The sequence below is a fragment of the Zalophus californianus genome, chromosome 7 (genome assembly GCF_009762305.2).
Source record: "Zalophus californianus isolate mZalCal1 chromosome 7, mZalCal1.pri.v2, whole genome shotgun sequence".
Classification (NCBI taxonomy): Eukaryota; Metazoa; Chordata; class Mammalia; order Carnivora; family Otariidae; genus Zalophus; species Zalophus californianus.
This window is the reverse complement of record NC_045601.1, coordinates 63,033,746-63,056,409: the sequence shown is the minus strand read 5'-3', so window position 1 is coordinate 63,056,409 and position 22,664 is coordinate 63,033,746. Positions and strand designations below refer to the sequence as shown.

The 22,664-nt window shown below is 40.0% G+C and overlaps 1 protein-coding gene across 12 annotated transcripts in view; it reads left to right on the top strand.

Annotated features, from left to right (window-relative positions):
- The window catches only part of KLHL32 (kelch like family member 32), a 253,062-nt gene that overhangs the window by 38,870 nt on the left and 191,528 nt on the right, over window positions 1–22,664 (top strand). For 9 of the 12 annotated variants that reach the window (XR_003521410.2, XR_003521411.2, XM_027602058.2 and 6 more), the window contains 2 exons: window positions 7,244–7,319; window positions 16,186–16,366. Coding sequence is in view for 9 of the 12 variants with exons in the window: in XM_027602058.2 (XP_027457859.1) it covers window positions 7,297–7,319; window positions 16,186–16,366 (204 nt within the window). In the remaining 3 variants the exon portion in view is untranslated. Of the gene's footprint in view, window positions 1–7,243; window positions 7,320–16,185; window positions 16,367–16,467; window positions 16,618–22,664 lie in introns of those variants that run through there. The other 3 variants (XM_027602071.2, XM_027602069.2, XM_027602063.2) reach the window with 2 other exon arrangements.

Sequence of the window (22,664 nt, the reverse complement as noted above, 5' to 3'; positions counted from 1 at the left end):
ATTTCCTGAGATGAATGCAAACTTCTGCTGGAGAGCTTGGAGGGGGGCCCAGAATCATCCCAAGCTGCACAGTATTCTAGAAGAACAGTCTTGGGAGGATTGCTGTTATACATATTTTTGGCATTAAAAAAAATTTATACTTAACGTGTAAACTACATTAGCAAAAAAATGAAACAAAAGTAAAAGTTCACCTACATACCTGTCATCTGAGCAATTCATTGTGTGATTCATATTTGTATGTATGATAAAGAGAGACACACTGATGTTTACTGAGACCCTGTGATTTATGTGCCATGCATTATAACAGCCCTGTGACAAGGTGGTATTATCTGTATTTTTGGAAAATGACAAAATTGAGATTTGAAAAAGGTTAAGTAACTAACCCTTGGTCACATGACATCAAGTTGACATATGAATATGGCTCCATTTTATTTATTTATTTATTTATTTATTTATTTATTATTTATTTAATTTTATTTTTCAAAGATTTTATTTATTTGACAGAGAGAGACACAGCGAGAAAGGGAACACAAGCAGGGGGAGTGGGAGAAGGGGAAGCAGACTTACTGCCAAGCAGGGAGCCCGATGTGGGGCTCGATCCCAGGACCCTGGGATCATGACCTGAGCCAAAGGCAGACGCTTAACAACTGAGCCACCGAGGTGCCCCTATGGCTCCATTTTGTAAAGTATTTATTTTATTTTGTGTTTGCAAGCTACATTTATTTGGTTGTATTTTTAGCTACAAAGACTGAAGTGTGTGTTACTACACTTTTGGGGGACATTGCATGTTTTAAAGAAGTATCGCAGCCAATCTTTACACTGATAAATGGGAAGCATTGTATCTACCTTGTGTTTTTATAGGAGTTATGCTACAGAAGAAATCCTTTCTTTCTTTCCCAAGTTCATTAAGCTGAGCTGGGAAACTGATCAAAAGACACTTAAAATTTAAGCACATTTTCTTAACTATTTTTATAAATATATTTTATGCCTTTAAATGATGTTAGCAAATTCTCTCTTTACCAAAATAATATTTTTATACATTCAGTGGCTGACCACAAAGCCACAGGCATAAATAGCATTTGCCTCCTTGTTGTGTGGAAAACCAGTTAAAAAACCGAGTCTTTAGGAGCTTGGTCTTTTAAAGAATGTAGAGGAAACAGCACTAAATGTCATAAATCTATGTACATTAGTTATCTAAACCTGGTTTCTGGGGAGTCCTTGGAGTGCATTTTCCCCTAGAAACACTAGCTAAAATAGCTAAAATTTAAATGATGCTCAGGTTTTCAGATAAGCTCAAAATAAGTGAATATGTGTGTCTCCTGTGTTTTTAAAGCAGCAAGGTTCCTCCCTTTTTTCCCAAACAAAATCTTATGTAGGACCTTAATTGAATTTCTTGGGAATCTTTTAACCCCCAGTTGAGTTAGCTTAAATAAACAAGGAATTTGTTATGAGGATCTGCGTTGTTTCATGAATCCCCAGGGGGAGGAATGCATGGAAGGTCCAGAGTGTCCTCTCTTTCCATCTCTTGCCTCTTTTTCTCTGTATACCTGCTTCTTTCCCCTGCATAATTTCTTGGTTTCCTAATCCACATGGCAGAAAACAGAGCTGAGACTAAGACGAGACAGGTGAGGTGCAGAATTTAAGAGAGTACTGGAAAACTCAGTGATCAAGGTAAATAATATACGTATTTTTAAGTTTTTGCAGCATTTTATTCAGTTCTACCAATATCTGGTTTAATTGTTTCACCTGATAAATCATCTGTTCAGCTTCAATTTTTGCTAAGCAGATAAAAATGTTAAATTCTATAAAATAAGCACGCATCTTACTTTCACTTATTTAAATGAGATTTATACAGATTAAAAGATTATTTAATTGTGGTCTCAATAAGACCTTGATATTTTTCAACTTTTAATCAAGTACAATCTATCATACATAGATTGTGCAATATCCCCCTAAAGGTTCATATATTAACTTGTATTATTTTTAAGTTTTTATTTAAATTCCAGTTAACAGATACGGTGTAATATTAGTTTCAGGCATACAATTTAGTGACTAAACACGTCCATACATCACCTGGTGCTCATCACAGCAGGTGCACTCCTTAACCCCCATCACCTATTTCACCCGTCCTCGCTCCCACCTCCCCTCTGCTAACCATCAGTTTATTCTCAACAGTTAAGAGTCTGTTGCATAGTTTATGCCCCTCTCTCTCTCTTTTCTTCCCTATGCTCATTTGTTTCTTAAATAACACATATGAGTGAAATCATATGGTATTTGTCTTTCTCTGACTTATTTCACTTAGCATAATACTCCCTAGCTCCATCCACCTCATCGCAAATGGCAAGATTTCATTCTTTTTTATGGCTGGGTTATATTCCCTTGTCTATATCTACCAGATCTTCTCAAAGTAAATAATATTTTAATGCAACGTTTCAAAACTGATGATATGCAAAATGTCAAAATTTTAAGTAGAGATAGGATTAGTATAAAAAGAGCCACGAATATCATTTCCTGTATTGTTTTCTATGCGCCAGTGAGCAACCCCACTGATCTGGAGACTGATGGTTCCAATTCTGAATCCCAGAGAAGGGCTCTGATTAGCTCAGCTTGGGGTTAGTCTCAATTAGTGAAGGCCTGGTGGTGGGAGGTGCTTGATTGCCAACAGAACCTTGTGGGAGGCTGGGCAGGCATAATACCAGGTGTCCACTCTACAAAAGTACCAAGTTCATGCATATGAGGAGACCGACTGGGGTCTGGTGAGATAAGGAACTTGACACTTGGTCTCTCTTTCTCCCTACCTTAAGGTTTCTCCTTAGATACCACCATTGAACTTACCAATCACAGAAGGGGAGAGTTGAGCCCACTTGAACAGGGAATTCAGTGTCAGCCAACCAATGAGTTAGTGCCAACCATGTATAAGGCCCAGGAGACAAGTACTTGGCATTTTTGGTCAGGATAATATCTGATGAGGGCAAGTAGATGCTATCCTTCAGACAGGAAACCAGAGGGCTTTTGATGTTGGGGAGAGGTTAATTTTGTGAACTGCTGATTACTCTTATACAGTGGGCCAAAGACTAGGAGGTTCCCTTTTGTTCCTTTGGGAACTCTGGCACCTTTCCAATAACCTTCAAACCACAGCCAGAGCCATCTTTTTAAAATGCAAATCTCATCGTGCCAGTCTCTTGCTTTAAAATGTTCTGTGGACTCCCACTGATTTTAGGATAGAGACCAATATTACTTTTTTTTTTTTTTAAGTAATTTCTCTGCCCAATGTGTTGTTCAAACTCATGACCCTGACATTAAGAGTCACAAGGTCCACTGACTGAGCCAGCCAGGTGCCCTGAGACCAATATTCTTAATACTGCTTGTGTGGTGTGCCCTCTGGCCTCTAATAGGCTCCTGCTTCTTTCTGCCTTAGGACCTTTGCATAGGCTATTGACTCTGCCCAGGGTACCTCTGAACAACTCTTCCCCCTACTCACTCCCCCAGGTAATAATTACCTTTTAGAGATCAGCGCAGATGTTCCATTCTCTGGGAAATCCATTCCCTGATTACACAGGATGAGCCAAGTCCTCTGCTGTATTAAAACAAGAATCATAAATAACAATAAAACAACAACAATAATAACAGCTAACATCATGTGACAGGTAGTTTCTGAGAATTTCCATTTGTTTAATCCTCACAACAATAGTACGAGGGAGGTGTTACTATTTTTAGGATGGGGAAACTGTGCTTAGAGTCCATTGCATTTATCACAATTATGATGAAAGAATGAATTATATGGGCCCTGGCAGTGGCCAGGATGGGGCTGAGGGCAGCCTTTTGTTTAGAAGGAAAGGGCTAGGAGTTGGTCGCGAGGCTGTGTTTGTGAAGCAGAGCACGCTGTGCTCTGGGTGGTGTGCTTACTTGGGATGGCTTTGAGAAGAGATCAGTGATGATTGTGAAGGCTAAAATACTCTCAAGCCACTCCATGCTGTCCACCATGGCCCACTGTCAGCCCTATGAAAGGAGGAACTCACGTATTAGCTATTGTTTCCTCGGAACTCAGCTCTGGGCCTTACATAAAAAAGTAGTTTCTCAATAAATATTTATTTTATGAATCATTCAAAATAATCTCCGAAACTTTGGAGGTATTTTTGATCAAGCTACATCTGAATTCTATCCTAAAGGTATAGCACTGATGATGGGGGTGTTCCCCAGGGGTTTAATTTGATCTTGGGCTGACTGGTGGATGCCCAGGACTTGAGGTGGAGACCCTGTGTGGACCCCGTTTAGGGAAAAGGTGAGCCAAGGGAGATGTCCGACCTCAGAAGTGCTGGTCCCTAAAGTGAGGCAAGGCTGGGAGGAGCATTCTGCCCCAAGTGGAAGTAGAGATCAGAATCTCATGCTCTTTATGCAGGTGATCACAAAGGCTCATTTGTGGAGGGGAATGTGTTACCTTCATAGTTTGGGGATCACGCATATGGGAGGCTGAGATGAGTACATTCTGGAACTCATAGAATAGTCATCCTGTGATGCCTTTGGGCTCAGAAAGGGACCTTGAATGTAATTACTCTTAATTCACGGAGAAAGAACTACCTCATATGCTTCCAGTCCCATATAGCACTACCCTTTGGGTTTGTGTGATTATATCTCTAATGGGCTGTGAGCAGCCCTGAGAGCTAGACACCTGAAAACCAACGCTAGCCTTTCTTCTCATCATTCTGCTCCTGGGGCCCTTGCAATCCATTTCTGGTCTTGCCCTGAGTCCATGTCTGGATTCTGAGGAAGGAAAAGGCAGGAGACTGGCCTGGATCTCCTTGGGCTTATGGGAAGAGGTAAGTGCCCTGAGTTAGGAAGAAATCCACATTCCCCTCTCCCCGCCCCCCATAGGAAAAATGCAAGGAAGCAGGAGGAGGGAGAAGGGTCTGGCTGAGTGAAGTAGACACATTTCACGTAAAGGAAACTTAAAATATAAAGTATAGCTAATAAACTTAAAATATAAAAACAAATGTTGCTTATACCAAACCAAAATTATAATCCAAGGACACAATTTATATAAAAGTATATATAGTAAATAGTAAATAACATAGTAAAAATAGTAAATAAGAAATAACAATAAGCCTTTTCAGAGGTGACTCATCCTTTAATTCATTTTAATTCACCTTTAAAATGGTGTCCATTTCACTAAACTTTGTAGAATATAAACTATTCTAAGTAGATAATTTCTTTTATTATTTTTTTAATTTTTATTTTTTAAGTAGGCACCATACCCATGTGGAGCCCAGTGTGGGTCTTGAACTCACGACCCTAAGATCAAGACCTGAGCTGAGATCAAGAGTCGGATGTTTAACTGACTGAGCCACCCAGGTGCCCCTAATTAGATAATTACTGAGGAGAGCTAATTTAGTGAGTTGGTCTCCAAATAGTAAGGGAATTTAATTTATCTTATGATTTCTAATTATATTTGGAATGTTTGAAAAATATCAAGTTAAATGTGTCCTTTAATTTGGGATTATTTTAATTTTTAGGATTCTTGTTCTCCATTTGTCCAGTTATTGGGAGCATTTATAAGACTTTCAGAAAGATAAGGGTTTTTTTTTCCACCTCTCTATAATAGTAAATATTATTTTGCCATTTTAAAGTTCAAGTGTCCATCTCTGTTAGTGTTTATGTTAGCCTGTAAGAGCCTGGAGTTTATAACCTAGATTCTGGAAAGAAACTGTAGCAGTGATAGGTTGCTAAGAAAGTCTCTCAGCTAATTAAACAACGTGCCTTGAATAATTCTGAGCCTCTGTACTGCTCAGTCATACTGGATCAATTGAAAATGATGCTCATTTTTAGGTTTGTCAAAACTTAAATTAGGACAAAATGTAAGTCTAGACATCCTATTTTCTTTTTTTATCCTATTTTCTATAATTAAAGAAAACCAGAAATAAAAAATACAATTGTATGAAAATGTTCAAAAGAACCTAATGTTCAGGAACAATGGAATATTTAAATTGTGATATATCCACATGTATTACTATACAGCCATACCAACTGCAGGTCTGTATACAATATAACAAATACTATATTTTAGTTAGGTTGGAAATCATAGCTCTCTCTTTTATATGAATTAGCAGAAATAGGTGCAGTTTAATATATTACTGTTATACTTTTCAAAATAAAATTGAGGCGGAAGGGAGCCCTGTTTAAGATTATCCAGATTAGAATTAATTTTGCCACTTGAGTGTATTAGAAAACAAGAGCTAGACCCACAAAGAAGAGTTGTAAAGCAGATTCATGGACCACGTCCCAGACCATTCGGATAATTTACTTTTCTGTTTAGAGTTACATCAGTGATTGAAAACAAAGGCTGGGAGGGGCCCCGTGAGGTGGGGGGCGGGGGTGGGATTAAGAGAGTATATAGCCAAGGAGCTATTTCAAGCCTGACGACTTTATTCTATTGTTTATTTCCAGTTATGCTAATCCTAAAGCTCCTATAAGAATCTGTTTTCCATTTCCTACTAATTTTCATCCTCTCTATGTGTTATTTTTTTCATCTAGTTTCCAGAAATCTGCTTCTTGAATAGAAAATTATCTTTCTGGGGGCACCTGGGTGACAATCAGTTAGGATCTGACTCTTGGTTTCAGCATCTCGAGTCATGAGATCGAACCCCATGTTGGGCTCTGTGCTCAGCGCCCAGTCTGCTTAAGACTCTCTCCTTTGCCTTTTGCCACTCACCCCCAAAATAAATAAATCTTAAAAAAATACTCAAAGTACTTTTAAAAAAAGAAAATTATCCTTCTGTAAATACTTAGCCAAGACACACATGATTCATATTCATGTTTAATCATATTTATGTATTTGTTAATCCTATTCATGATTAATATTCATGTTTGGATGAAAGTAAAATTGCTATAAAGGACAAGTCAACTAGTATTTGTAGTTAAGACCTTCGTAGCTTTATTTTATCAAATCTTATTTTTTCTCTTTGGCCATCCGATGTTTTAATTTTTACTGTAACCCTTAATTTAGCTATTGTTGGTTCTCAGGCACATTTTACTACTTAGTCCCTGAAATTCCAGCGAAGTGAAAAAAACTTAAAAACATCCTGAACCATTGCTTATGAAAGAGCTTTCAGTCGAAATGTTGAATCTTGACTATAAAACTCCCCTGGGTGCCTCCTTGGGATTCCAAAGCATTTGCATCATGAAGGCCCAGAGTGTGCTTTTTTTGCCTTTAGCTCACTGTGCTTTTCTTTCTTGTCTTTTTATTCAGCTGGAATGCTTTCAAACTGCTAAGGCTGAGATCCTGAGGAACCCAGCTGGAGAATGCCGTCTGAACGCTGCCTGAGGTTGGCCCTCTAGGATGCTTCCTTGTTTGGTGTCGTGAGCCCTGAAATAGTCACACTGTGCATCCTAGGGCTGAGTGCAGAGCAGGGCTCAACACATATGTGAAGGAATTAAGCAAACCAGTCAGAGTGTGTGTGAGTTTAGTATTGTAGCACATGGGTTAGCCACTGTGATCTATTTACTGGTCATACCTAGGTACATTCCATGGTTCTTTGAATGATACGACTTACTGTCCTTTTCTTATTTGGGATATCTCAAAAAAAAGTATACTTCTATAAAGGTATATAAAGGTATATGAAAGGTATATAAAGGTATAGGTATATATACCTATAAAGGTATATATAAGTATAGTTATACAGATAACTATACTTATATATGACTATCATCCCCTTTAAAGCAGTCACTTTGGGGAGTGTGAGATGTATTCTCAAAACACTCATAACATTTAATAATTCATTGAACAGATATTTATTGAGCCAAGCAGTGTACTTGATGCCGAGGATCCATCAGTGGATAAAACAGATAAGGTTCCTGCCCTCATAAAATGTATATTCTTTGGGGGAAACAGTCAGCAAATCACATCCAGTAACAATGCAAATATAATTGTGAAAAGTGCTTTGAAGGAAAAGTACAGGGTTGATAGAATAAGGAAACATTTTCCTGAAGAAGGCTCTGTAATCTGAGATCTGAAGCATGGAATGACTTGCGGAAATGCTCTGGGGCAGGAAGAAACTTGGCACATTCCCAAAACTGAGGGTGCAGTCAATAAGAAAGTACAGGGCGTTTTTTTTTTTTTTTTAATATTTTTGGTGGAGGCAAGTCTCTATCATCCTCTGAGGAAACAGTCAAAAGGATCTTCAAAGCAAAGAATAAGAGGGGTATGAGACATAGGAAATACTTTTTTTTTTATTAACTAAGAACTGGGTATATCTATGAAATGATGAGACCAGCTTTCTTCCACAACTCTGAAGCTGTTAGAGTTGACCATTTCCAAAAATATGTTAAGAAATGGAGGGAGGCCTTGCGACAGCCGGTACAGCTCTGAGTCTGTTGCTCTTGATCAGTGATGTTCAGTGGGAGACAATTTTGCTTCAGTGTACAATTGTGCAGTATCTGCCAACATTTTTGGTGGTCCCTGGGGTTGAGGGTGCTATTGACATCTAGTCAGTAGATACTAGGGGTCCTGTTAAACATCTTACAAGATGCAGGACAACTCCCCATAGCAAAGAACAATCTGGCCCCAAATGTCAATTTCACCGAGGTTGAGAAATCCTTCTCTAGATCAGGCATCCAGCCATAGAGACCATAGCACATAGAGACCATGGTATCTGCCACCACCTCAGCCAAGTGGTTTATTTCTGGCTACTGGGACCTATGTGCATTTCTCTCAAAATTATTTTTACTTTAAATCTGCCATCTCTGCTTTTATTGATCAATTCTGATCCCATTGCCCTCTGTCCTCCACTGCACCATGATCTCTATAATGGTCTTTCCTTCTCTGCTGTGATGCAGACTTCTCCCTTCCCCACCTTTCAAACTTCCTTTGTGCCCTGAGCAACTGTTGCACCACATTTGTATGCTCTGCTGTATCATCTCCGTCACCCCAAAAGGCTCTTCTCACCTGCTGACTTCATTGAGACCTGTCCTCTCCTGAGGCACCACTTCTCTTGTCGCCCTGCCAAGTGTGACATTATTATCTCCTCACATCTCATGTATTTGGGGTCTGGGTAGAGGAGATTGTTGTTGCCTGGGACATAGTTTTGCTTCTCCATCATTACTCCTCCTCCAGCTGGGTGTCTGAGAAGGCAACAGTAACAAAATACAATGAAGACATCCTCATGCTGGTGCTCTTCGATTCTTTCCCCCTCTCTCCTCTCCACTGTTGTCAGGGTCATTTCCCCTCATCTGCTGAGCATCTGGCACCCGGCTTACAGTGTTCTTCCTCATCACAAACCCTTTACAATTTCCCGGTGTCCTCAGTGTTTGCATTGAGAATCTGTCCAACTTGGTGACCTGGGGTCTTCAACCTGCTTATCTCCGGAACCTGTCTCCTTCTGCTGAGTGATCCACTCCCACAGTCACCCCTTGGACCTTGAACCCCCAGTAGTTGCTCTGTTTCTGATCACCATATCAGCCACTTTACTCTTACCAGGACCTCCTCTCTGTCTAGCCTGCTGGTTTACCTTCCCCCACAAGGGTTGAACTTTGACCTCTTTGCAATGTCTCATCTCCTGGCCTTGCTACTTTCTACCAACCCATCATCCCTTTCTTTCCCTCATTTCCCTGCTTACCCAGTTTACATTCTACAAGGACTCTTTTGAATCCTTAATTTCTCTTGCTTCCTGCATTTTTGTTGCATTTGCCTGACAATATCCCAACCCAGATGAACCCAGATATCCTTGTTTCCATGGCTACATCGTCCAGCAGAGATTGGATCCACCAAATCTTTATATTCAACGAACCAGGAAAAAAAAATGCTAAGAGCTTAATATTTGTTTCTGGTCTACCTGTTCCCTCCCTCCTGCTACTCAAAGGGCAGTCCTTTCCCACCACTGAGCCCAGCCATCCTTCTGTATTTTGAATATTATCTTTCTTCTCAGCAACCTTTGATTGTTGATTGTTTCTGCACTGTCTTCTGGAGACATGGGTGTGCTTCTCCTACCCTCTCTATGTGGATGAGTCTGAGCTTTACCCCTCTAGCCGAGTGTCTTTCTGAGCTCCAGACCTTGCACCTGGCCCTCCCTTGTCCTCAGGGTTTGAACAATTAACATTCTGTGTGAGGGCCATGCTCCCTCCTACCTTGGGATCACTTGCTCTTCCCCATCTGGAAAACTCTTCTCTCCCCTTTTGCCACAGGAACTCGTTCTCATCCTTCGCCCCCCAGCTCCAACATTACTTCCTCTGGGAGGCCAGATTATTTGACAAGTGTGTAACTGCCTCGCTAAACTGAATGTTCCACAGGGGTTGCTACAAAGTTTAGTTTGTTCACCATTTGATCTCCAGTATCTAGCACAGTACCTGGCATAGGATAAGTAAATGTTTGTTGAGTGAATGAATGAAGGGAAGAATGAAACAAAACTATTCATTTATCATTAAGTTCCTTTGTGTATAATTAAAGACTTCTTAATCATTCTCTAAGCATATTATGTCCTCTTTGCTTATTATTTTGACCATTGCTATTAGTTGTTTGGCATTCATTTTAAGGTATTTACGAATTTTAAAGTGTTCTGTAGGGGCACCTAGGTGGCTCAGTCGTTAAGCGTCTGCCTTCGGCTCAGGTCATGATCCCAGGGTCCTGGGATCGAGCCCCATATCAGGCTCCCTGCTCTGCGGGAAGCCTGCTTCTCCCTCTCCCACTCCCCCTGCTTGTGTTCCCTCTTTGGCTGTCTCTCTGTGTCAAATAAATAAAATCTTAAAAAAAAAAAATCCTTTTAAAAAAAATAAGTAAAGTGTTCTATAAAAAAGAAAATTGAGTTCCATTATGGGGTTAACAGCCTGCCCACTTAAATAATAGGGCTGTTGTAATATTAATGTTTTTAATTTGTATAGAAATATTTTGACTGTGGAGTTGAAGTGACTAGGGCACTCACCTGATAATTCATCAGTATATTGAACTGAGATAATCATGAATAATCCTAGTACTGTCAGGTTTGTTCTGTTCAGTCTTTTCTTTCTTGTGTAGTCTATTTGAGAAATGCCTGCATTTGATTTATAATTTTCAATGCCTTATTGGTGGCCTTACTTGAAAACGACTTGCATATATTTTGTATATCTAAGTAGTAGGTAAACACTGATACAGAAAATGACTTTAATTTTAAAATTTGAAATGCAGGTGTTTAAAATCCAGATAGCTGTTTTGGAATTTCCATCTTAAAAACTGACTAAACTCAGTCAAAATTTACTTTATGTAAATGAGACCCTGTGAGATTTCTATCAAAAACGTTAACTCTATAAACTAGAAGGAGTGATTTGCACTCTGGCTGAGCTTCCCTCAGAGTAGGGGATGTACCGGGTTAGGAACATTGTGTTCTGCATTTGATTTTTTTTAGTTTTTGCCATCAATTCCAGAATGAAAGTTAAAGACTTGAAGTCATGAAGAGTCCTGATCCCTGAGAGCTCATTTATTTATCTCCCTGTTACTGAACGCTGACATATGGCCAATCAAATGCTCCCTGGCATCACGAAAGAGCAATCTGCTGCTCAGAGAGTCTGGGGCTTCCCATGTGGTACTGGCAGAGGCTGTGCCCTGTGAGATGCGGGAACAGCCATGCTCCTCAGCAGCCTGAGGGGCTACCCGAAGCCCTTATAGAGTTCAGGTGGAAAGGAATGAGGGACAGGTCCCCCTGGGAACTTGTACACTGTCTGATATGACCATAATGTGAACCATATGTATAATTAAAAATTCTCAAGTAGTTAACATTTTTTAAAAAGTACAAGGAAACAGGTAAAATGAATTTAACCATATAGTTTATTTAACCCAGGACACCGCAAATATTTTTATATTACCATGGAATCAGTATAAAAATATTAATGAGATACTTTGCATTCTTTTTTCGTACTACATCTGACATCAAGTGCATGAGTGCATTTTATGCTTACAACACATCTCAATTTGGATTACGCCCATTTCAGGTGGCCAATATCCACCTGTAGCTATTGGCTATTGTATTGGAGGGTGTAGTTCTAGGGGATTCCTCAGAGGAAAGACTACTGGGGAAGCCAGGTCACCTTCTGCACTTACCTGTGAGTTTTAAGGTGGCAACATTGCTTCCACAGATGATCTTTCCCAATTTTAGGATGACACTCAAATCTGTATACCCTTGGGAAATGTGCTTCATGTTTTGTGTATTTTTTTTTCCCAGTAATTTAGGAAGTTTTAGGAATATTCTTTTCCTTCCTTCTTCATTGTTTCCCGAATAATGGAGGGACATTGTTGGGAGGTTGAGTGTGCTGATTTGCTATAAATTATAGATGTCAACGGAGCCATTTGCAAGCGTGTATCTGTTCCTCACCTTAATTTAGACATGGTCCTTTATAGTCTCTGATTCACCTCCTTCCTTGTTTATGATCATTGCCCTCATCAGATGGGCCTGCCACTTTCCAGCTGTGTGCCGTGGTCACACATGCTTTAACATTTAGAGGGTTGAAGTCTTTTGCAGATTTACATCTGAGAGTTGAGTGGGAAGTTACTTTCAGAATACAATAAAGACTTGTTGATTAATCGGCCTTTATTTCTTGCCAAATGTTGGAGTATTTGTTTCTGCTTTTAAAGATTCCTAACATATTGGTTCCAAAATATTTGAGATCTTGTGCCAAGTGTTGCCTTAAATATTTAGCATGTTGTTTTCTTGAAGCTTGAATATTTCAAGCCCAGCTGAATGATCCTGTGAAATTGTGCAGCATCACCATTGTTTCAGAGCTAAGCCCTTTATTCCTTGCCAAATTTCAGTTTACAGCTGCTCTTTCCCTGGTGAGATTTATTCACTGTCAATAGGTACCTGAAATGCAAATACTGATTCAGTCTTGATAATAAGGACACGAATCGTGGCACTATATTTGGAAAATGAGTAAGGAAACACTTTAAGGCAATTATTTTAACATATTCTACTGTTCCACTAAAAATGAAATTTTAAAATACATTTATTTAGCACTCAAGGTGGTATTAAAAGAGAGAAAAGTAATGAGTGTTTCAAATAAATTTGTAATGAGTGTTTCAAATAAATGAGTAATAATTAGAATCTGGTTTTCTATACCCAAACTTATCTTAGTTGCAGTGCAAAGATAAATATTTTTGAAGCCTGATTTCAGGTATTTCTTGTCACTATCTCGTGTTATTATCTTCATGTGTATTCTTTTTAAAAGGCAGCTTTGATTTTGGGATAACTATGCATACTATAAATATAGAGTTAATACGGACTTTTTGACTTTTTTCCCCCCTGCAATCAGAGATTTTTGAGATCTTCTTCACAGTTTATCATTGTGTTTTGTTTTGTCTTTTGTTGTTGTTGTTGTTTTTTAAGCAGGAAGGGGAATTACATTATTGTGTTCTTGGCGATAGGTTCCCAAAATGCCTGATCTTGGACCTTTGGTTTTCTTATCTGTAGAACAGAGATAAGAATAGTGCCTGCCTCATAGGGTTGTTAGGATGATTATTAATGAATTAATAATTATAAATCACTAAGAATACTTCACAGAACATGGGAAGACTGTGAAATATATAAAGATGTCATCTTTCTAAGAAAGATTTTTCAAAAACTATGCTAAAGCTTTACTTTAGCTGGTACATTATTTCTGTTACTATTCTATTCCCTTATTTCTTTAATTGAGGGATGCTAATTAATCTCCCTTCCAGGCTTTGCATAGAAATTTGTATTAAATAGTTACTTATGCTTTTGAATGTGCTTTTCAGTTACTGATTTTAAATGTCTGCGCTAGCTGGAGCCGCTAGATGAATATTCGATGACAGTAACCATTTCAAAACTCACTGCTGCGTTTCAACTGAAAATAATCCTCCCACCTTCCCACGAGAACTTCCCATATCATCACCTCCTGTCAAGTTTTTTTTTTTTCTTTCAATAGTTCTGATATTTCTGAGGCTCCCCAGTCAGAAATGTCCAGTAAAGCTTATGGGGCTGTACTCTGCGTTTCCTAGGAAGCATTTGGTTCCATGTAAGGCGGCGGTCTGGGTTGAAGGGCAGTTCAGCAGCCAACTGGCACCCCCGGCTGGGCAGAGCTTTGTTAAATACACTGACCATGCAGACTAGGGCCAGTGGCGACTCCCTGGCTCCCGTGAGCAGCTCTTTCACATTGAGAGGGAAGAAGTGAATGCAGGAGTTGTCAGGATAGGAGAGACGATGTTCAGTCATCGCCATGGTATCTTCCCTCAGCCTTGAGAAGAGTCCAGAGGCCAGAAATAGGCTTGATGGCCCTTGTTCTCATTCTGGGAGTAACTTGTGACTGGTGCAGCTCACCCATCCTGGTCTAATGCCATTCCTGAGATTTTGGAGCACTGTGGAGACTCTATTCATAGATCTAGGCTGGAGTTGTTCATAGCTAACTACACATTCAGTGTGCATTATGTGTTTATGGCATCACTTGCACATTATTTTGGCAAGATCTGGGGTTTTACTTAGGAGTTCTAAAAGGACATAGGATGAATGTTTTAAAATGGGCTAAGGAGAGAAGGGCTAAATTTCACAATGAGTAAATTTAGCAATTTCAAAAAATAGAACAGAAAATAAAATTGTATAGTCATTCCTAAATGTAGTACAATGACCACATGCAGAGATTGAAGGCTGATAATATAAGATGTATTTTACTTTCAGCCTTAGATTTTTTTTGAATTTAATTTTATTATGTTATCTTAATCACCATACATTACATCATTTTAGTTTTTGATGTAGTGTTCCATGATTCATTGTTTACGTATAACACCCAGTGCTCCATTCAGTACGTGCCCTCTTTAAAGATTTTTTAAAATTTTTTTTTAAATTTATTTATTCATGAGAGAGAGAGAGGCAGAGGGAGAAGCAGGCTCCCAAGCAGCAGGGAGCCCGATGCAGGACTCGATCCCAGGACTCTGGGATCATGACCTGAGCCGAAGGCAGACGCTTAACCATCTGAGCCACGTGCCCTCTTTAATACCCATCACCAGGCTGACCCATCCCCCCACCCCCTCCCCTCTAGAACCCTCAGTTTGTTTCTCAGAGTCCATAGTCTCTCATGGTTCGTCTCCCCCTCTGATTTCCCCCCTTCATTTTTCCCTTCCTACTATCTTCTCTCTCTCTCTTTTTTTAAACATATAATGTATTACTTGTTTCAGAGGTACAGGTCTGTGATTCAGCAGTCTTCACAATTCACAGCGCTCACCATAGCACATACCCTCCCCAATGTCTATCACCCAGCCACCCCATCCCTCCCACCCCCCCACCACTCCAGCAACGCTCAGTTTGTTTCCTGAGATTAAGAATTCCTCATATCAGTGAGGTCATATGATACATGTCTTTCTCTGATTTCGCTTTCTCTTATTTCGTTTAGCATAATACCCTCCAGTTCCATCCACATTGTTACAAATGGCAAGATTTTGTTTTTTTTAATCAGCCTTAGATTTTTTTCATTTACCATGACATTTCTTTTGATGTTCTCCCATGATACATAATTTCCCAAGTTTAGTAATCATCTGTCATGGTTTAATTAATTGCCTTTTACACAGAATGGTCAGTGGGAGCCCTTTTTTCTCTAACCAACATTTACTCAGTATTGTTTTATGTATTAATGTAGCATTGTGACCTGTGGGGAGACTTGGCAACTTCCTTTATCTCTAATGAGTCTCGTAGGTCCCATGGATTCTGTGCTAGATCAGTGCATGGTGGTGATGAGGTTCTGAGCTTGCACTAACCCCACACGGGTGGTACAAAGGTAGAGAAGGAATTAGAGAGTTAGGGAAGGGGGGTCACAGAGAAGAAACAGTCACATAGGTACACACATCCAGATACACATCCAGAGAAAGCTCTGCCCTCAGAGATGTATGCACGTATTGAGGGGATGGAGGCCCAGAAGCAGAAGCTCACAGGCCCACAGACATGGGCCAATACACAGACACAGATGGACACACACCAAAACACAAATTCAGAAAGAGAAGCACTAGTAAGAAAGAGAAAGACACCCTGAGGGGGTTAGGAAAAGAGAGAATTAGAGAAAAGAATGGTAAGAGAGGAGTAGAGAGAAGGAAGTGGGAACAAGAATGTCCCGTTCCTGTAGCGAGCTGGGATCGGCACCGCCCACACTGGTGCTGGAGGGGTGAGGTCACACGGGGGTGGCAGGGGCTGGCGAGAGGAAGACTGTTGATGTGATTGCTCTCTTTCGTAGTATTCAAGAAATGCTGACAGGCCAGAGGCTCTGCCACTCGGAATCTCACAACGATAGTGTCTTGGCAGCGCTGAATCAGCAGAGAAGTGACGGCATCCTCTGTGATATCACCCTGATTGCCGAGGAACAGAAATTCCATGCTCACAAGGCAGTCCTGGCAGCATGCAGCGACTATTTCCGGGTAAGTTGGGGTAGTGTGTTTGTTTCTGTAAAGATATCCATACACGGAGGATGACAAAGTTTCCCGAACTGGCATGCAACCACCAGTCCATTTGATGGCAGTCCCCAGACCTTGTGAATATTGGGGGCCTTTCTGGGGCAGAATGAGATTGGGGTTCTGGTGGGATCTTCCCGGGTCTGGCCACCTGGATGTCCCTCCAGTGGAGATCAGACTTCGCATTTGAGCTGAGGGGTGTTTGATACCATCCCACGGTAAGGCAGTGTGGCATTGTAGTGCCCCATGATGGGGGTGTGAACTGGGGGAGAGGATGTTTCTGGATTCCGGATCAGAAGGACAATCTGTAAAACAATTTGTTAAAATTTAAAATGTCCATTAATATGTAGCGTTTCTGATTTTTTATTTTCTATGCATGTTCTTGTCTTAATGCTTTCCAACTATTTGCTCCAGAGATAGAGATACAATTGGCGTCATGGCCGTTTATGGTTGATAAGTGTGTGTTGCTGAAGGCATATGATCTTGTTTGGTAGAACTTTAGAGCTTGATTGTCAGTGGCTAATGAGACATGGTGATATGTTTGTTGCTTTATTTTATTTTATTTTATTTCATTTTAATTCCAGTATAGTTAGCATACAGTGTAATATTAGTTTCAGGCGTACAATCTAGTGATTCAACACTTTCATACAACACCTGGTGCTCATCACAACAAGTGCGCTCCTTAATCCCCATCATCTATTTCACCCAACCCCCCACCCACCTCCCCTCTGGTGATCAGTACCTTTGTTCTCTATAGTTAAGAGTCTGTTTCTTGGTTTGTCTCTCTCTCTCTTCCCCCCTCATGATCATTTGTTTTATTTCTTATGTTCCCCATATGAGTGAAATCATACGGTATTTGTCTTTCTCTGACGGACTTGTTTCACTTAGCATTGTACTCTCTAGTTCCATTCATGTCTTTGCCTGTTTATTCTTTTTTAAAGATTAAAATATACAGTATGGTTATAGTTAACAATAGCTAAACCATAACTAAATGCCATTTATTTAGTACTTCCTATGATTTAAGTGGTAGAAAAAGAAATTTGCATACATATCTCATATAAATGAGAATAGAAATTGTGATTTTTTTTTTTAATTTCCCTTACCAAGGTCTCAAAATGCTACAGAAAACCATCTTAGGCCCATGAGTAATTTCTTGGTTTGATTTGTATAATTCCAATAATAATCTTGGTTTTGATGTCTAAGAGACAATATCAATGCACTCAATTGCCAACCAGCAGTTAAACAGAATTTTTGAAGATGCCAAATCATAAAAGAAAGTCTTTTTTTTTAAAGTGTTTTAAATATGATGAAACCTAGCACGGTAGAGGATCAAGAGCAAAGTAGTTAAAATGTCTATAAATAAAAAGTAGGGATTTAATTCTCAACTGCAGAAATGAAGCAGAATATCTGAAAACTGACCTTTTAGGTGCATTAGTATAATGTTACGTTTTATACACTCACACATTGTCGGGCATTCATCTTCCAGAAAGGTTATATTATTCAGGGGGCTTTCAAACAACATACTTTGGCTTGTTCTATACAACACAGGCAAATTATATAATAATATAATATACTAAGTTTTGTTTTCCTATAGACCACAATATAGTCCTGTTGTTACTTAGCTTCCCTCCTCTTAGTTCTCTGCCAGTTAGCTTTTTAATTTAACTTTGGGAAATGGTTTGATTTTGTACATGTGTGTATGTGAGAGAGAAAGCGTGTGAGTAAGTGCTTGTCACTTGTTGGCCTTTAACAGTGTTTACTGCTACTCCCAGGCTTTCATCTCTTCTACCACAATGCCCCGATACTCAGAGAGGGCCTCCTTTATAACACCTGTGGTACAAAGCTTGCGAAGAAAGCTTTATTATTCCCATGGTGCAGTTAAGGAAACTGAAGTGCAATATGTTTTTTTAAGATTTTATCCATTTACTTGACTGAGAGAGAGAGCACAAGCAGGGAGAGCAGCAGGCAGAGGGTGAGGGAGAAGCAGACTCTCCACCGAGCAGGGAGCCCGGACTCGGGGCTCCATCCCAGGACCTTGGGATCACGACCTGAGCCGAAGGCAGATCCTTAACCGACGGAGCCACCCAGGCACCTCTGAAGTGCAATATGTTTAAATGACCCACCCAATGACTGCCAGATAGTAGGTGGAAGAGCTGCTTTTCACACACAGGAACATGTTTCCTGGAGGAGAGAATTCTGCTTTTTCCCTTGCACCGTGTGCCCTGCTAGATTCATACACAGTCCCTGTAAGCTCACAACCTGCCTGTGAGGTGAAAATTAAGTGACTTTTGTCGTAAGTATTCAGATGCAGAAACCAAAACAAAGCTGGAACAGTGGGCACTTTTAGCTCTTTTCTAGGCACAGTGTTGAGTGCTGGAGTTACAATATTTAACCAGACATACACTGAGCCCTGTGGCATTTGTAATATAGGTATTGTACTAGAAGTAGTTTTTCCCTTGTCCTCTGCCCTTTTCTTAGTTTTTGTCGCATAACGAACCACTTCAAAACCTAGAAGCTGAACAGTTCCTCTGGTCGGTCAGCCCTACTGATCAATGCTGGATTCATTCTCACTCCAGCAGTTAACTGGACTGTTGGCTGGAGGCTGGATGACATGAATTGGCCTTGTTCACATGTCTGGTGATTGTGAGGCTCTTGGCTGAGGTGCTGGGGGACACTGGGCACATATTTCTCACAAACCGGCTAGCCTGGGCTTTTTCACATGAAAACTAAATTCTAAAAACAGCCAGCAAGAGCGTAAGCCTCAGTGGATAGGTACTTTTCAGTCTTCTATTTGCGTCATGTTTTCTGATGTCCCATTGGCCAAGGAAGTTACATGGCCAAGCCCAGAGTCAGCATAAGAGGGTATACCAAAGGGCAGAGATGCAGAAAGGGAATGAATTTGTTGCCATTTTTGCAACCTCCTGCTGTCAAGAACTGTCGAGACTGAGATTTTATCCTACTTGCAAGCCAGCAAGTTAGCCTAACACAGTTTCATAGATGTGGGTAGAAGACATGAGACTCCAAAGTCAGAGACAAAGGACAGTTTATGACTCATAGCAACAGCAGTCTGTGAGTCTCAGCTTATTTGCACCTATTCCCTGAGCCTCTGGTCCCATAGGTGACATGAAGAGGGCCAGCTTCCATTACTGCATACAAAATACTGCCTTACCAGAGAGGATCGTTGAGTTCAGGAAACCCAAATCTTTAATAATGGTTAGGAAACATATCTGTTTTTTGTTCTGGAGGGACACATTATTATACCAGACTGTAAGCATGCCTACCCTTTGCTCTGTAAAGAGACACTGTATCTTTCAGGATTGTAAGCAAAACTGCCCTTTACTCCTAAGGGGGATACCACTCTGTCCTCCAGAGCTGTTTGCTATAGAAATATCCTTGAAAAGAGAGTTCAGAACAAAGGAAAGTCAGTGCCTCACTCACAATACATGCAAAAATGCAAGAGACCCATGGAGAATTGTCTTCCAACAACCACATGACCTAAACTAGAATTATGTTTGTTTTCCTTGTGTCGTATGCTCTACCACACTGAAACACCTGGAAATAGTATCCTGCTTTAGTAATTTCTGTATCTCTCACAGCACTTATAGTGTTGCTTCCGGCTTAGTGCTCAATAAATATTTATTAAGTGGATGAGGCAAAGTTTTCTAATTGTCATAGAATCCCATGTACATTTAAATTCTTAATATCTTGAATATAAAAAATATGCAAATTATTGATGGATTTTTCTTTCTAGTGTAATCTGTTCAAGTTAATTAAGTACCTTCCTATAAATTAGACTTTGGCACTTTGTACTTTGACATCTGGCAGTTTATTTTGAATCAAAATTGTTTTGATTCAGGAAAGGTAGTACTGCAAGAGTGAGAAGGCCCGAGTTTTGATGTAAACTGCTTCTTTACGTCGATCTGAGAGTTGGTACCAGCTTTTCTTGCTTAAAATATAAATAACAAACAGTTGAGCACAAAGTACCGTAGCTTCCTGTGATTATCAGCATTTTAAAAGAAAAAGTGAAAACATTTTTCAGCCAAGTAATCATGATTTTTAAAAAATAGAAAGTAGGCTTAGTATCCACAGTGTAAGCACAACGTGGCAATAGTCAAATGCTATTAACCAATTCAGACCAGGGACTTCTTTTACGAGTGGAAGCAGGGGCAGGAGGAAGAAAGGGAAGAGCTTACAAGTCAGGTCTGTGTTTGAATATAGCAGCAGGAATGGTCTCTCCGTTGGTCATTGCTCCCCAGTGTCCGGCAAATAGGTGCTATTCTAATTAATAGCTCTTGGTTATTAATCCTCTTTACTCTCTATTCTCTAAGCATAGGTGAGTCATCTTACTTCTGTGAATCTGTGTTTTTTCATCTGTAAATTGGTGATCATAAAGCACAACTCTTGGAATGGCTTGACGTAAAGACTTAAATGAGATAAAGTATATAATGCACTAAGCACTGTCTCTGACACACAGTAGACTTTCAATAAACAATAGCTGTTTCACTCCTTGCACTAAACTGAGAATCCTGGTCATGCTCTGCCTAGCTACTTGGGGGAAGAGATAACAGTTTATCTTTTTGGGTTCACCAGGTTGCAGCCTTGCTCACCTTTTGATGGGTCACAATGACTTTGGTTCTGTCTTTTCCCATCTTTTCATTTTCTGAATCTGACACCTCCTTCCTTCTTACTTAGAACATTCCAGTAGCCATCTAACTTTTCTCCTCTACCGGTGTCCCTTTGCAAACCATTGTGCAAATGACTGCGTGGTTAGCTTTCACTCCCCTGCTCAGATCCTCCAGAGCTCCTCACTTGCACATTTGCCAGACTCCCAGAGTGGAGTGTGCCTTCATGCTGTGTCATTATCATCCATCTTCATCTTTGTTCCCCCATCTGTTCATTTGAGGTTGCAGCAGACTGTTCTCCAGATACACTTCATTGCACCTGAGGGTCTTTCCACTTCTTGGCCTTGCTAATGACCATTCTTTCTACCCTAGCCTCCTACTCATCTTAGTTTACTCTGTCCATCTTCCACGGTTTATCAAAACTAACGAGTGTGAAATTTTTCATGAAGCCTTACCCAGTCCACCCTCTGCCACCTCCCTAAATTCATATTCAGTGTCCCCCTTTTCTGAAACCTTAAACTGTAGCTTGTCTTTCTCAAGGAATTAAAGATCAACAGAATGAAAGGACAGCCTGTGGAATGGGAGAAAATATTTACACAGCTATCTGTTAAGGCATTAATAGCTGAAATATATAAGGAACTCATGCGACTCAATAGCAAAAACAAAACAAAACAAAACAAACCAAAACAACCAAACAAACCCAAGATAAATACTGTGATTAAGAAGTGGGCAAAGGATCTGAATAGACATTTTTTCAAGGAAGATATACAAATGGCCCACAGGTACATGAGCATGAACAGCAATAAGCTCAACATCACTAATCATCAGGGAAATGCAAGTCAAAACCACGATGACATATCACCTCGTTCCTGTTAGGATGACCATTACCAAGACAAGAAATAACAAGTGTTGATGAAGACGTGGAGAAAAGGGAACCCTTCCACACTGCTGGTAGGAATGTAAATTAGTGCAGCTACTACAGAAAATGATATGGTGGTTCCTCAAAAAATGAAAAAAATAGAATTACCATATGATCCAATAACCCCACATCTGGTTATATATTGAAAGGAAATGAAATCAGGATCTTGAAGGGATATCTCCCACGTTCTTGGCAGCATTATTCATGGTAGGCAAGATATGGAAACAGCATAAGTGTCTGTCCACAGATGAATAGAGAAAATGTAGTGTGTGTGTGTGTGTGTGTGTGTGTGTGTGTGTGTGTACCCATAAGAAAGAAGGAAATGCTATTATTTGTAACAACATGGATGAACCATGAGAGCATTATGCTAAGTGAAATAAGTCAGACAGAGAAAGACGAATACTGTATGACCTCACTTATGAAAACAGAGGGTAGAATGGTATTTGCCAGGGGGTGGGGAGTGGGTGAAGTGGGGGATATGTGGGCAGTTAGTATGTGTACGTTTCCAGTTATGAGATGAATGTGCTCTGGGGGCCTAATTACAGCATGGTGCCTATAGTTAACGATATTGTATCATGGACTTGAAAGTTGCTAAAAGAGTAGATCTTACAAATCCTTACCACACACGTGCATGCGCATGCACGCTCATCGTACATACAGGAAAAGGTAACAATATGAGGTGATGGATGTACTAACTAACCTTATTGTGGTAATCATTTCACAA